At 42.6% G+C, this 12,639-nt stretch overlaps 1 protein-coding gene across 1 annotated transcript; it reads left to right on the plus strand.

The window, feature by feature from the left end:
- The first annotated feature begins 439 nt into the window (after nucleotides 1–439).
- Nucleotides 440–12,385, plus strand: CCNE1 (cyclin E1). Its single transcript, XM_064386570.1, has 11 exons — nucleotides 440–468; nucleotides 564–654; nucleotides 836–904; nucleotides 7,219–7,361; nucleotides 7,437–7,572; nucleotides 8,377–8,523; nucleotides 9,294–9,389; nucleotides 9,747–9,881; nucleotides 9,964–10,075; nucleotides 10,162–10,319; nucleotides 11,174–12,385. Exons 1-11 carry the CDS (start codon nucleotides 455–457, stop codon nucleotides 11,294–11,296), a joined length of 1,224 nt encoding a protein of 407 aa, XP_064242640.1. The 5' UTR covers nucleotides 440–454; the 3' UTR covers nucleotides 11,297–12,385.
- The last annotated feature ends 254 nt before the right edge of the window (nucleotides 12,386–12,639 follow it).

Consider the following 12,639-nt stretch of genomic DNA (forward strand, 5'->3'; position numbering starts at 1 on the left):
GATCCGCGGGCCCCGCCCCCCGGCCCCGCCCCCTGCCGCGCGCGGGACTCCGCGCGGCTCCCGCGCCCCGCCCCGGCCCGCGCGCGGGGCCACGTGCGCGGTCGGGAGGCGGCCCCGCGCCGCCGCCGCGCGTTTAAATGTCCCGCCGGGCGCGGCCCGCGCCGCGCGCACGGACGGGAGCGGCCGCGCCGTGAGGCAGCAGGCGCCCGGCGGAACCCGCCCGCCTCCCGCCCTGCCCCACCGGCCCGGCACCCGCCGACCACCCGCTCCCGGCCGGCAAGGGCCGGCGCGGCGGTGAGTGAGCGGCGGGGCGGGGGGCGGCCGCGGGGCGGGGGGAGCCGGTGGGGCCGGTCCGGCCGCCCGTTGCGCGCCTCTGCCGGCCTTTGTCGGGGGGAGTGCGGCTCGGCCCCGCTCCGCGCGGCGCTGGGCTCGCCCGCCGGCCGGGGCGGGTGCCATGCGGCGGGAGAGGTGAGTGCGGCGGCCCGCCCGGCGCGGGGCCCTGCAGGCCGGGCACCCCGCGGGCTCCGCGGCCGGCGCTCGCTCAGCTCCCCCTCTCTCCGCAGCGACTGCGCGGACGACAAGGGTCCTGCCAGGGGGGACGCGGGTGCGGAGTACGCCATGCGAGCCCGCAAGAGGAAAGCTGATGTGGCCACGGTGAGTGCGGGCCCGCCGGGCCGGGCCCTCGCCGCCTTTTGTTGGGTGCGGGCCCACGCGGAGGCCGGGGCAGGGCGGGCCTGCGGGGCTGCGCTCCTGCGGGACCGGGCGCGTGTCACAGCGGCCAACAGCTGCCCGCCCCGCGGTCTGTGCTCCGGAAATCATGTGTCGCCTTTTGTAGTTCTTACAGGATCCCGATGAAGAAATTGCCAAAATGGAGATGACTAGAAAAAAGCCGTGCGAAAAACAGGTAATTGAATTGGCCTTACACATAAATATTGTAGTTTTGCTTAATCCTGGCCTTACTTTGCCGTGCCCCATTATTTATGGCAGCGTGGTGAAACAGGTATGCTGCTGCCACATGCTGCATAGCAGTGGGCAAGGGGGACTGTTGGCCCTGTTGATGATAGAGTGTGCAGAACAATTCAGTTCATATATGTACTTTTGAAGCCTTTGTAAGATACAAGGCCTGTGTTGGTCTGAAGCATTATATTAATGCTGAAGTGAGTTCAGCTGTCCTGGGGTTGCAAGGGTGCACCTGTCAAGCCTTTAGACCTACTCTGCATTCACTTCCCTAGAGAGGTGCAAAAGTACAGTCATGTGCTTATGTACCTTGTATATGTGCTCCTTAAGCATGCAGACAGGATCATCTCTTGAGGTGGTTCTCTTTGCAGCCATGTCTCTACTTCTCTGTCATCTGGGAAAGAGGAAAGCTTCCCCTTTTCTCTTAGAGCAGCTAAGATTTGCCATTGCCAAGGGTAATTGTCAGACAGACTAAGTGAGGGGTTCCTGATTAGAACTTGGAAGTGTATACTTGATGCTCATGGTGGTATGGTAAAACAGACTTTGTCTGCAGAACAAAGGAATATTTCTGTAAAGTCACTCTACCTGTGAAAATCAGTCCTGCAGTGGAGGTTGATAGTGACCATTGCTGAATTTCTCAGCAAGGCATGTAGAATGAACCAACTTAAAAACTAGTTTTACTGGTATCCTGTAGTTCCATTTGTGTGCTTTCCATAGTCTTGAAAAGGCAGATGCTTTTGGTATCTCTGTTGGATGCTGTGTGATGTTGAAAGGGTGGTGCTTATGTACCTTGAGTAGCCTGTGTTCTGGAATAGGGACATTCCTGCATTCCCCTTTTTTCCCGAGCACGTGCACTCATGCTCAGTCCCTGTCACTGCACACGCAGGGTGATGCTGAAGGTGCAGAAGTCACGGGCAGGGTGTGCAGCCTGTCCTCATTTGCTAGGCCAGGCTGTGCATAATGTGGCACATCTAACCCAAAGTGGCAGCTGGAAGTTCTAAGACTGAAGTGCTACCATAACAGATGGGCATCATTGTTTGGAATGGCCTCTGCTTGTTGCAACTGCGTACACTAGTTATCAGTCAACATATTAAGCAGGGCTCAAATGGTGAGCATTTAATGAGGGGATCTCTCCTTCCCTTCTGTCTTTCTTTTGCACAGTATATTAAACTAATTTCTCACTTCTGACAAGGAAGAGCTGCCTGTCCTTCACTGCAGCTTTCTCCTTCACCAGAAGATTCATTCTGTTTAACCTGAGCAAGGCCTTCCTGTGCATGTTTACTGCATAATAACAAGGTATTTGTTAGAAAATCTCAATGGGGACACAATTTTACTGTATTCAGAAAGACAGTGGAAGGAAACTTGAAGTATCTTTTGCATATGTTGACCTTCAACCTTCAAAGCAGATAAAGACTTCCAATTTTGTCTTCTTGTCTGTGCTCTTGGCCTGGTAGCCATTCAGTGTTACTTCAGGAATTATAGGTAAGCTAAAACTTAGATAATTTAGGTAGTAGGCATCAAAAATCTTTACTTGGTAATTTGTCATGGTGATTATAGGATGGTGATGGAATTTGACCCTTTCATTCTATAAACCATGAATAATATGACACCTATATATCTTTCCCTACATAGATCAGGTATTTTTGTTGTGACAAAGTAGCCAGATTGTTCCAGATCTGGTTAAAAAAGCTAACATTTGGCTGCACAGCAGCAGCTCTTCAGTCTATGGTGTGACACAAGCTATTCTCTGATATAAATTGCCATGGACCACTAATGAGAATATGTTTACGGTTCCAGCAGCAGTATAGCAGGCTGGAATGATAGCCAGGGCAGCAGTTATTCTGTGGAGACACGACAGTTCTAAAATGCAGGCAGCTATAAATCCACTGCAGCCTGTACCACATGACTTCTGCATTAAATAAATTGTTTACTGACACTAGTTTATCCACAAGGCAAAATATCAGAGTCACATCCCACTTTATGACATCTTCATAGTCAATTCATTAGTTTGCTTCTGTGGAACATAAGGCCTCAGTTCTTAATTAGGATGCCGTTACCCTTTATGTGATGAAAGGGTGGCTATATCATCAGGTCTGTGACAGCAGAATATTGCATAAATTCTGTGTTTGATTTTGGAGAACTGGCACTGCTGTAATTCTGCTAGCAATTCTCATACTAATTCTGGCTGCTTTGTGGGGATGAATACACTTCTGAGGCTCCATGTACAACAAAATTCATCTAACTAGATTAGAATAATCTGTGTAATTGTGATGCAGGTTGCATGGTCACCTCCATATAAAGTGAAGAATTGAATCTGTGAGTTAGTTTCTTTAGCTGAAACTAGCTAATGTTTTCACATGTGAAGGTGGAATAAACTCTCAGGAAGGAGTTTTGATCAGTTCCTTACTAGATGTTTTTCGGAATCTGATTTTAGCATTGTCAAAGTGTTCCACCTGTTTTGAAAATATCCTCCAAAAAATTTCTTTTACTAATCTAGATTGACTTTTGAAGATTCAATAAAAAGAACCAAACAAAATAAAGCCCACAAAAAAGGAGTCTAAACTATACACAGGTTGAGAACTGACTTGGCTCTAATCTGGATCAGGACATTTAGACTTATTTCAAAGGAGTAGAAGCTCCTATGCTATCCCAAGAGGACTGGAATAACTTAATAGTGTGAGTTGCTCTCTTCTGTTCTGTTTGCTAAATCTGAAATTTGCTAAATCTGAAATGCCCTGAAGTCCTGGGCAACCGGCTCTTGGTGTCCCTGATGGCAAAGAAAAATGCAATACTTCAAAGTAATGCAAGTAATGCATCCTATGAGTGAAAAGTGGCTAAAATTACAGGTCTTGCTATTTCTGGTGGGCAAACTAAGGCTGTGGGCTTGGAAGTGATGCCATTGTCTATGGTATAAGGTGCTGCTCTAAGGGTGACAAACAGGCCTGTTCCCCTGCCATTGATTTCCATGCTGAAAAGCCTCTGATGCTGCTGTTTGAATGCAGTTCTGTGTCATTCTCTTCCTCCTGCTGCACTCCTTGCTTGGCAGTGGAAGCTCATTCAGGTGGCTCCTGGCTCACATTGAGGTGCACAAGTGTTTCAGCAGTTTGTATTTTTAGGTGTTCTTCACTGAAGGCCCTGCCTGGCCTATAACAAATAACCCCAGTATTGTATTGCTGTGTTTTGTGTCTGATCTGTATCCTGAAGGTTGTTCAAAAAGATTTTCTGTGAATATTTGATGTATCAGTGGATGGTGACATGCTGCAGGAAACTGAGGCCTGCTAATGTTTGAGCTTTATAAAGACTCCCACCTCTGAACTTTTCTCTGTTTGGAGCTGTATGGGCTTGGGTGCTCTAATAGGCTTATCACCCACCTTCTTCCCTCTGGGTACCTCTCCTCCTAATGAGCCTTCTCAGGTGCTTTTTTTCTCCAGTCTGTCTCTTGTTCTTAGGTCTGAGATTGAGATCAGCATCTGATTAGTTGTGTCTGTACCTGGAACATTACTGTGGGAGTCACCAAGCTTTCTTGCTGGGCTCCACATAGATTTTAAGAGGCTGTTCTCCCCACTGATGTTTTTGCTTGTGTGCTGTTTCAGCTCCTGTTTGTCTCAGAAGTAAGCTCAGCACTGTAGTGTTTCCTCTGTTAGGCTGCACAGATTCTGGGTAATATCTGTTGCTTTCTGACAGGTTTCCACTTTTGGATTGGCTCTGTGCAAGCCCAGAGGAAGTTCTTCATGGTTTCCTCATACCCTCCCCACCTTAAACTGTTCCTTTTTCAGTAGTGGCTCCATTTCCTTACAGTTGCAGTGTGAGGTAATGCAGTTTCTTGATAGTGTTTCTTTCCTTTGATTGAGTGTCTTGCTAAATCTGTTTTAAAGACTCAAGAGCCTGATTGATATGCTCATTCTCTTCACCAAAATCTGTGCCAGAGTTATGGTGCTCCCTCACCCACACTAATTAATTCCTGTCTCCTTCCCCATAGGCTGCTTTCTTTTGAGGCCCTGCACATTAGTTTCATTCTTGTCTCTAGCTGAGCTGTGTACTTGTAGTGTTGCTCACATCTTTTCCCCAGTGTCTTGTTAAGTGACATTATGTTGTCAAAAACTTTGTTTTCCCTTCTTTTCAAATCACCTAAGAGGCTCTTGAACTTTGATTTCTATTTCCTTATAAAAAATTGAGGTGGTGAAATATCTTTAGTATTGTTGCATGTGATGTGCCTGCTTTGTGAGCAAGTCTCTTGTCCTTCAGAAGCTGCTGGTGTAGTAGGCACCTTTAAATAGATACTGTATAATCTACTGCTTTTCTGTTTGCTGATTAACTGATAAGACAGCACTTCTCCAAAGGCTGTTGGCAGCTGGGCTTGCTGTGCAGTTTGGAGAACAAAGTGTGACTAAAGTCTAGTTTTGAGGGAGGACAAAAATTAACTTAAAGCAACGCTGATGCAACATTTTCATTTGAACTTTCAGTTTGTAAGGAGTCTGTAATTTTTAAGATAAGGATACTATTCCCTTGTATTGCCTCCTCCCCACCCAAATTAAATCCTGGCATGGCTGGGTATGTTGCTATGCTGTATTTGCATGTAGAACTCCCAAGAAGAAAAAAGACTGATCTGTGTGTCAGTAACTCAAAGTGCAAAGCAGTCTTAGCTGTGAAAGAACTGTGAAATGTGGTTTTTGTTTCATCAAGTCAGTGGTTTCTGTTTGTGAAACTGGTGCAGGAAGGAGCCATTTTGCTGGAAAGTGATGTCATGTGTAAGAAAGATGGCAAAAATCAGCTGTGGAAGCTTTTTTGCAAGAGGCAAAGTTTCACATGGTGTTTTACTTGATAGTGCCTAATGATTCTTCTGAACTTGTTTTTAATTTATTTTTTTTAGCACATTAGAAATCTGTTAGGAGTTCTGTCCTTTTAGTGGTGCAGACCTGATCAATTTGCAGCAAGATGGCTGACTTAATTATTAAACAGAAATGCCAAATTTTAATTTGCTTAGGCATGATGACACGGTGCTGGCTTTGTATTCTACTGCAGATAAGGTGGTGTTTTCCTGGGGCACTGTGAAGTGTACAAGATCCTGTTTAAGAGTTAGATGGTAGAAGAGTAAACCTAGATTTAAGTTCTGGTCCAAATAAAAGTTGAAAGGACATGCCAGGTAAAGTTTTGAATATCTGATGTTTGCAGACCATGGCAGAATTCGACATATACAATTATCAGCTTGATAGTTTAGTAGCAATTGCTTAACATGTCCTTGGCTGTATTCTGAAAATTGGGTCATATGTGCTTTGGGTTTTTATCTTAACTCTGCTAAATTAATGAGTACAAAATGCTACAAACTATTTTGCTGTGTTCACCATCTGAGATGCTTTGCATGAAAGCATGGTTTCAGGCATATTATCTACATATTCCTGACCAGAAATTCTGACCTCATATTTGGGTCTTTGAATTCCATCTGCTTGTTCTTTACCTGAGAGCAAGTATATTTTTGGTAAAACAAAACACAGCATTGAGAGTAGGAGGTTCTGACTTGGGTATCTTTCCATGAAACACTTGTGGTCCTTCAAAAGAGCAGGGTGAATGTTCTTCAGCTTTAGTTCCAAGCTTTCTCTACTGTGCTTACAAGCAACACCCCCTCTACTCAGCACAGGTGAGGCCACGTCTGCAGTGTTGTACCCAGTTGTGGGCTCCCCAGTAAAAGAGACTTGAGCATACAAGAAAGAGTCCAGAAAGGTCCATTGAGGTAATTCAGGAACCAGAGCATCTTGCTGATAAGGAAAGGCTGAGGAAGCTGGGGCTGTTCAGCCTGGAGAAAAGGTCTGTGGCAATTTGTGTCAATTGTTTATAACTATTTGAAGGGAAGATGTAAAGAAGATGAAGCTAAGCTCTTCTTAGTGTGATGAGACAAGAGGAGATGGACACAAACTGAAGCAGAAGAGGTTCCCTCTGAATATCGTGGAACACTTTTTACTGTGAGGGCAGCCAGGCATGGCACAAGTTGTCCAAAATAGTTCTGGGGTCTCCATCCTTGAATATACTCTAAAGCCTTTTGGTTGTGGTCCTGGGCAACTGGCTCTTGGCGGCCCTGTGTGAGCAGAGAGCTTGATGAAAAGATCTAGAGCTGCCTTCCAGCCTCTACTGTTCTGTGATTCTGTGCAGTTCAAAGACATAAAACACTGGCAAGAAATTGTGACAGAAGTCATGAGCATTATCTATCTACAGCTAAAACGATTACTGTAAAAAGCAGAGTGTAAAATCTGGTGTTTGATTTGACAGAAGTCCTGGAATAGCATTCACGAGCATGCCCACATGCTGATTCCCACTCCGGATAAAGACGACGATCCCGTTCCTGTCGATTACTCGCGCTTTATCCATCTGAGCGTTGTTCCCACCAGAGCTACCCCACTGCCAGCTCTAGGGTGAGTGTGCTGCGCTGCTGCTGCTCTGCCTCCCTCCTGCCTCATGATCCAAAACTAAACATTGATCTCTTTCAGCTGGGCAAACAAGGATGATGTATGGAAAAACATGATAAACAAAGAAGAGACCTACGTGAGGGATAAATGCTACATGCAAAGGCACCCCCAGCTGCAGCCTAAGATGAGAACCATCCTTCTAGACTGGCTAATGGAGGTAAGCTTTTCTGTGCTTGTGAGTGTTTCAAGTGTGCTTTTGTTGAAGTGCACTAATAACTGTCATGAGTGCACTTCAGGAGCATGTTTAGCTCCAGATACTTGTCTTCATCTTAAATTTTGTCAATGAATGACACCAAACTTAAAGAATATATGATGTACTGAGCTGATGATTTGCAGACTGTCAATACATTCTGTTACTCATTTAGATTGATAATGGGCAATAATCAATTTGTCCCTAATACAGGGTAAGCTTTTAAGGTCACACTGCAGACAAAGGCTGAACAAATAATTACAAAAGTCACTGTAAGAAGGAAGGTGGGTAGCTCTGAGATCAGATCCATCTCCCAGCCTTTTTACCTGTTTTTGTCATGTAGAATGTGCTACAGCTCCTCTTGTGTCTGAGTCTGTTTCACTATGTGGATGACTTGGTGGCATAATCCCTGTTCCTTGTTGTGTGCTTGTGAGAATTTCCTCTTTTGAGGTGTTGGAATGATGGATCTTTGCAAAAAATGAGGAACTGATGTTCTGACATTGTTGGAACATGTGCTTGCATTTCCTAGAAGGGTTTTCACTCTGATCTATTTTTTTTTCTTGAAGTTACTGTAATGACAGTCGTCTTGTGTCAAAGGAAACTGTTTAACTCTTACAGTTAGTTAACATGTTACTTCACAATAGCAGTGAAGTAGAAAGCTAATATAAATTTTACATCTAGCTTATGCTCTTTTTTTGGCTACATATGTAGCATCTAGTTTTGACTTTTTAACACTGTTCTTGACCTCTGTAATCTCTGTTGTCTCTCCAGGTTTGTGAAGCCTACAAACTTCATAGAGAAACTTTTTATTTAGCACAAGATTTCTTTGATCGCTTTATGGCAACACAACAGGATGTTGTAAAAACACTATTGCAGCTTATTGGTGTCACTTCTCTATTCATAGCTGCAAAGCTTGAGGTAAGTGTCTCCAGCTTTACTTGCCATAAAAATGAATGGACACACAGCACACTTCTTGGATGCTGGACACTTTGTGGAAAGCTTTTTGGAATTACTTGCTATCATTTTTTTCAAATGGGAGACAAACCAGGTTTTTTTGTTTGTTTTCAACATTACTGTTTTTTTTAGAAGTGAGTAAAATTATACTGTGGTGTTGTCTAGTTTTCTCATTCGAGAATTCAGTGTTAGAATAAATCTAAAGTTTTAGTTGCAGTTGCTAAATGACTTTTTGGCTGGCTGCTGTATACAGAGACCACTTGTTGGAGTTTCATTGCAACAGAGTACCTACTGCATGGTAGTCTGAGCTATTATTTACTGGAACAGTTTGAATGACTAAAAGACACTGTGCTTTTTAAGTTCTTAGTTGTTTAAAAGAGCTGATCTTCAGTCTGTTCTTAAACAAGAGATAAAAGGCCTTTTCTTTAGGATGCTTAAAAATAATCTTGATGTCAGTTGTGATACAGCCACAGTGGTGCTGTAGTCAGGCAATGTAGGTTTGTGCTGATCCATCCAAAGTGGGAGTTGAAGGCTATGATGAGCAAGAAATCTGTGTCTATTAAAGGCAGAGAACACGGTGTTTAGAATGGGAGGTTAAGGAACTGTCTCCCTTCCCCTTTGTTTTGGCAGGCTGAAGCAGTGGTTCTGTTTATTTCTTTACTTTTGTAAAAGTAACACATGAAACTAGTTGCAGCCTATTCCACAACTTAAATACCTGATCTCCTGTCTTTCAGGAAATTTATCCACCAAAGTTGCACCAGTTTGCCTATGTTACAGATGGAGCCTGTACAGAAGATGAAATCATCAGTATGGAATTGATCATTATGAAGGTAATATTTACAGGTGCAATTAGTTTTTAAAAATGTATAGCATAATCAGACTAAAAGCAGAGCTTCTCAGTTAACCTTAGGTGCTGCTAAGAGGCACAATTTCTCTTACTAATTAGAAAGCAGTGTTTTCTTTAGGTAACAAGTGATCTAAAGCATCCACCAGTATGTGTGTATTAACAAAATTATTTGTTCCCTGACTGTATCAGCAGGAAGAGCTACAGGAGAGTATTTGATTTGCATGTTTTAAAGATGCCTTAACCAACTGGGATTAGAGCTTGTGATTGTTTAACCATTTTGCATGGTTTAAGTTAGGAACTTAAATTGGCACTGAAATCTTGTGTATGTCTGCTCTTTCAGGCTCTTAATTGGAACTTAAATCCACTGACAGTTGTATCGTGGCTAAACATTTACCTGCAAGTTGCATATTTAAATGATCTTTATGAGGTAATGCTGCCACAATATCCACAGCAGATATTTGTACAAATAACAGAGGTAAGAATGATTTCCTTCAAATGCTGTTTCACCTGGAAAAGTGGTTTTGTTTCAGGCTTACTCAACATCTATTGTCTTTTAGCTCTTGGATCTCTGTGTGCTGGATATTGGCTGCTTGGAATATACCTATGGAATACTTGCAGCTTCTGCTTTGTATCACTTCTCTTCATCTGAGTTGATGCAGAAAGTTTCAGGTATTGGCACTTATAGACTTAAATCTTATGTGTTGACAAATAGTATGTCTTGATTCAGGCAGCTAAGCATGTGTCTTGTGTTGCAGGTTATGAATTCTGTGAGATAGAGGACTGTGTGAAATGGATGGTCCCGTTTGCCATGGCTCTGAGGGAAGTGGGAAGCTCCAAACTCAAACACTTTAGCGGGATAGCTCCTGAAGATTTGCACAATATACAGACGCACATAAACAGCTTTGATTTGCTGGTATGTATGTGCAAATGAAGACAAAAATCTGTCTGTGAAGTCTCTGAAGTCTTGTTTCTTTGGTTTGAACACACAGTCAACTTAAGAGATGCATGAACAGATTGAGACTGAGCATATTTAGGTTATAAAAGGTATAAGGTTGTAGTCCAGATACAAAATTCCTGAGACAATGACTTTTATTGGGACTGACTTGTTGAGTATTTTGTTTAAAAAGATGTGCCTTCAGCCTTTCATCAAAAGCATTTAATTACCCTAAAAATCAGAAGCATTTCTCTACCCTTTGGGGTACTTCAAATACCATCTGTTAGACCTTTCTCTCTAGGAAATACCACTAATGCAGTTCTGTCTGATCTGGAGAAAAATAAATATAGATCACTTGAGACTGATCTGGTGGGATTGTTACGTGACAGTGGTCGCTGACAAGCAGTGGAGCAAGAGTGGTTTTTAGTGTGAGAAACTTGCAGAGGATCAAAATCTTGCTCAACAAATTGTGGTTTAAGCTATTTGGGTTAGTTTTTCTCTAGGTTATTGAATTCTAGGTAGAAGTTCTTCCTGCTCAATTGTTTCTGCATTTTGCTTTCTTGAAGGTACAGGAGTGCTTGTATGTTAGGAATGCCTAATGCTAATCATCACATTCCAAAAACTAATACTGTTCTCTTTGGGTTGTACTACAAGTAACTACTGTGTACTATGTGATTTATCAGTTACTGTTTGGAGGGTTAGATATGGATATGCATATGCTTTTTTAGATTAACAATCTATCAGATTATAAAACACTGAATTCTGTTGATCAGTTGCATAGACACACCAAAGTAAAGATTTTTTTTTTTCCCCTCTTTTTCATGTGCTTTCAGGACAGAGCTCAAGCAAAACAAGCCATATTGGCTGAGCAAAATAGGACTTCACCTTTCCCCACTGGTGTCCTTACACCACCACAAAGCAGTAAGAAACTGTCTTCTGGACTGCAATCAATATGACTTTAGGAACTGTTGATGGACAGTTTTGCTCAAGTGCCTGTTCTGCTGGTTTTAGCTCCTGCTCCATTACAGAAATGCTGCCAGTGAAGTTCATAAGCTTTCACGGAATCTGAAAAGGAAACCTTACTTTCATCTGACAGAAGTTTTTCTATTTGAAATAGTTTTATTGAATGTTAAAATATTTTAAAGAAATGGATCAAGTACACCAGCCACTTGAAAGAACACTGAAGTGTGCTCCAGATGCTGCTACGGAGGGTGATGCTTGATCAACTGTTCAGAAAAAGGGCTTGAAGTTTAAATTAGTTACTGTGCCTCTTTGTCCTTTGGGTAATCTGCAAATTTCTCTCCCTTGTTGACAAATGGGCAAAAAGTGCTGTGGAAGAAAACATTTCAAAGCCTCTTTTTTGAATGGTTGGCTAACAACTTGATGCCTTTTAAAAAACTCTTTATTGTAAAAGCTGCTATGTCTCTGTGTATTCATTTTTAATAAAAATGCTGTCTAAGACAGCTGGTTTTATGTATATTTCTATATTTCTTTTAACTATGATCAGTTAAGGTTTTTTCAGACTGTGACCATTAATAAGTGTGGGAGTTGGGGATGAATAGTGTAGTAACTATTGCTTTATTTATTTACCACTATTGGCTTATCCATGGAAACTTTATTTGGATACTAAGGTAAAGTTGTCATGTTGGGCTACTTGGATTTCCTCTAGCCAGGTACAGGAGGCTGGGGAGGGGATAATAGATATGACAAGTACATGGAGAATGCTTCCTTAACACTCTGTAATGATCAGCTTACTGGGAAATTCTTGAATCAGGTTGTCTGGATTGTTACCCTGAGGTGATCAGTAGGAAAAGTCTACCTCTTCCTAAAAAAATCATTTAAACATTGGGAGTTTGTCACAGTATTTGACCAACAATCATGTGTGCAGAGTTAAATTCTGGAGAGGTATGTGCTTTGTTACAAGGAAAGTCTTTGACCTTTGCAATGTGTGAGAATCACAGAGGTCCTAGTGGGACATTTTCTGGAAACTCATGGTTCTGGAGAGGAGGGGAACACAGAAATAAATGGCTTTTTGGTTTTTTGCATGTTTTTTGGTGCTTATTTTGAAGTACTGTTCAATAACACTGAAAACTTTTGTGAGACTACCAGGGTTCATCATGTCCTGCTGCAGATAACTTAAATGCTACAACATTTAATATTTCAGGATGCTCCTATTCTGTTGTTGGTTAGATTTTTTTTTTTAACAATAGTTCCCAGTAAGGCTGCTTTTTATTATTTTTTTAAGTTATTCTGCTATTTTCTCTTCCCTGACCCAGTATTCTGATAAATGTTAAAGCTT

The sequence above is a fragment of the Passer domesticus genome, chromosome 12, assembly GCF_036417665.1.
Source record: "Passer domesticus isolate bPasDom1 chromosome 12, bPasDom1.hap1, whole genome shotgun sequence".
NCBI lineage: Eukaryota > Metazoa > Chordata > Aves > Passeriformes > Passeridae > Passer > Passer domesticus.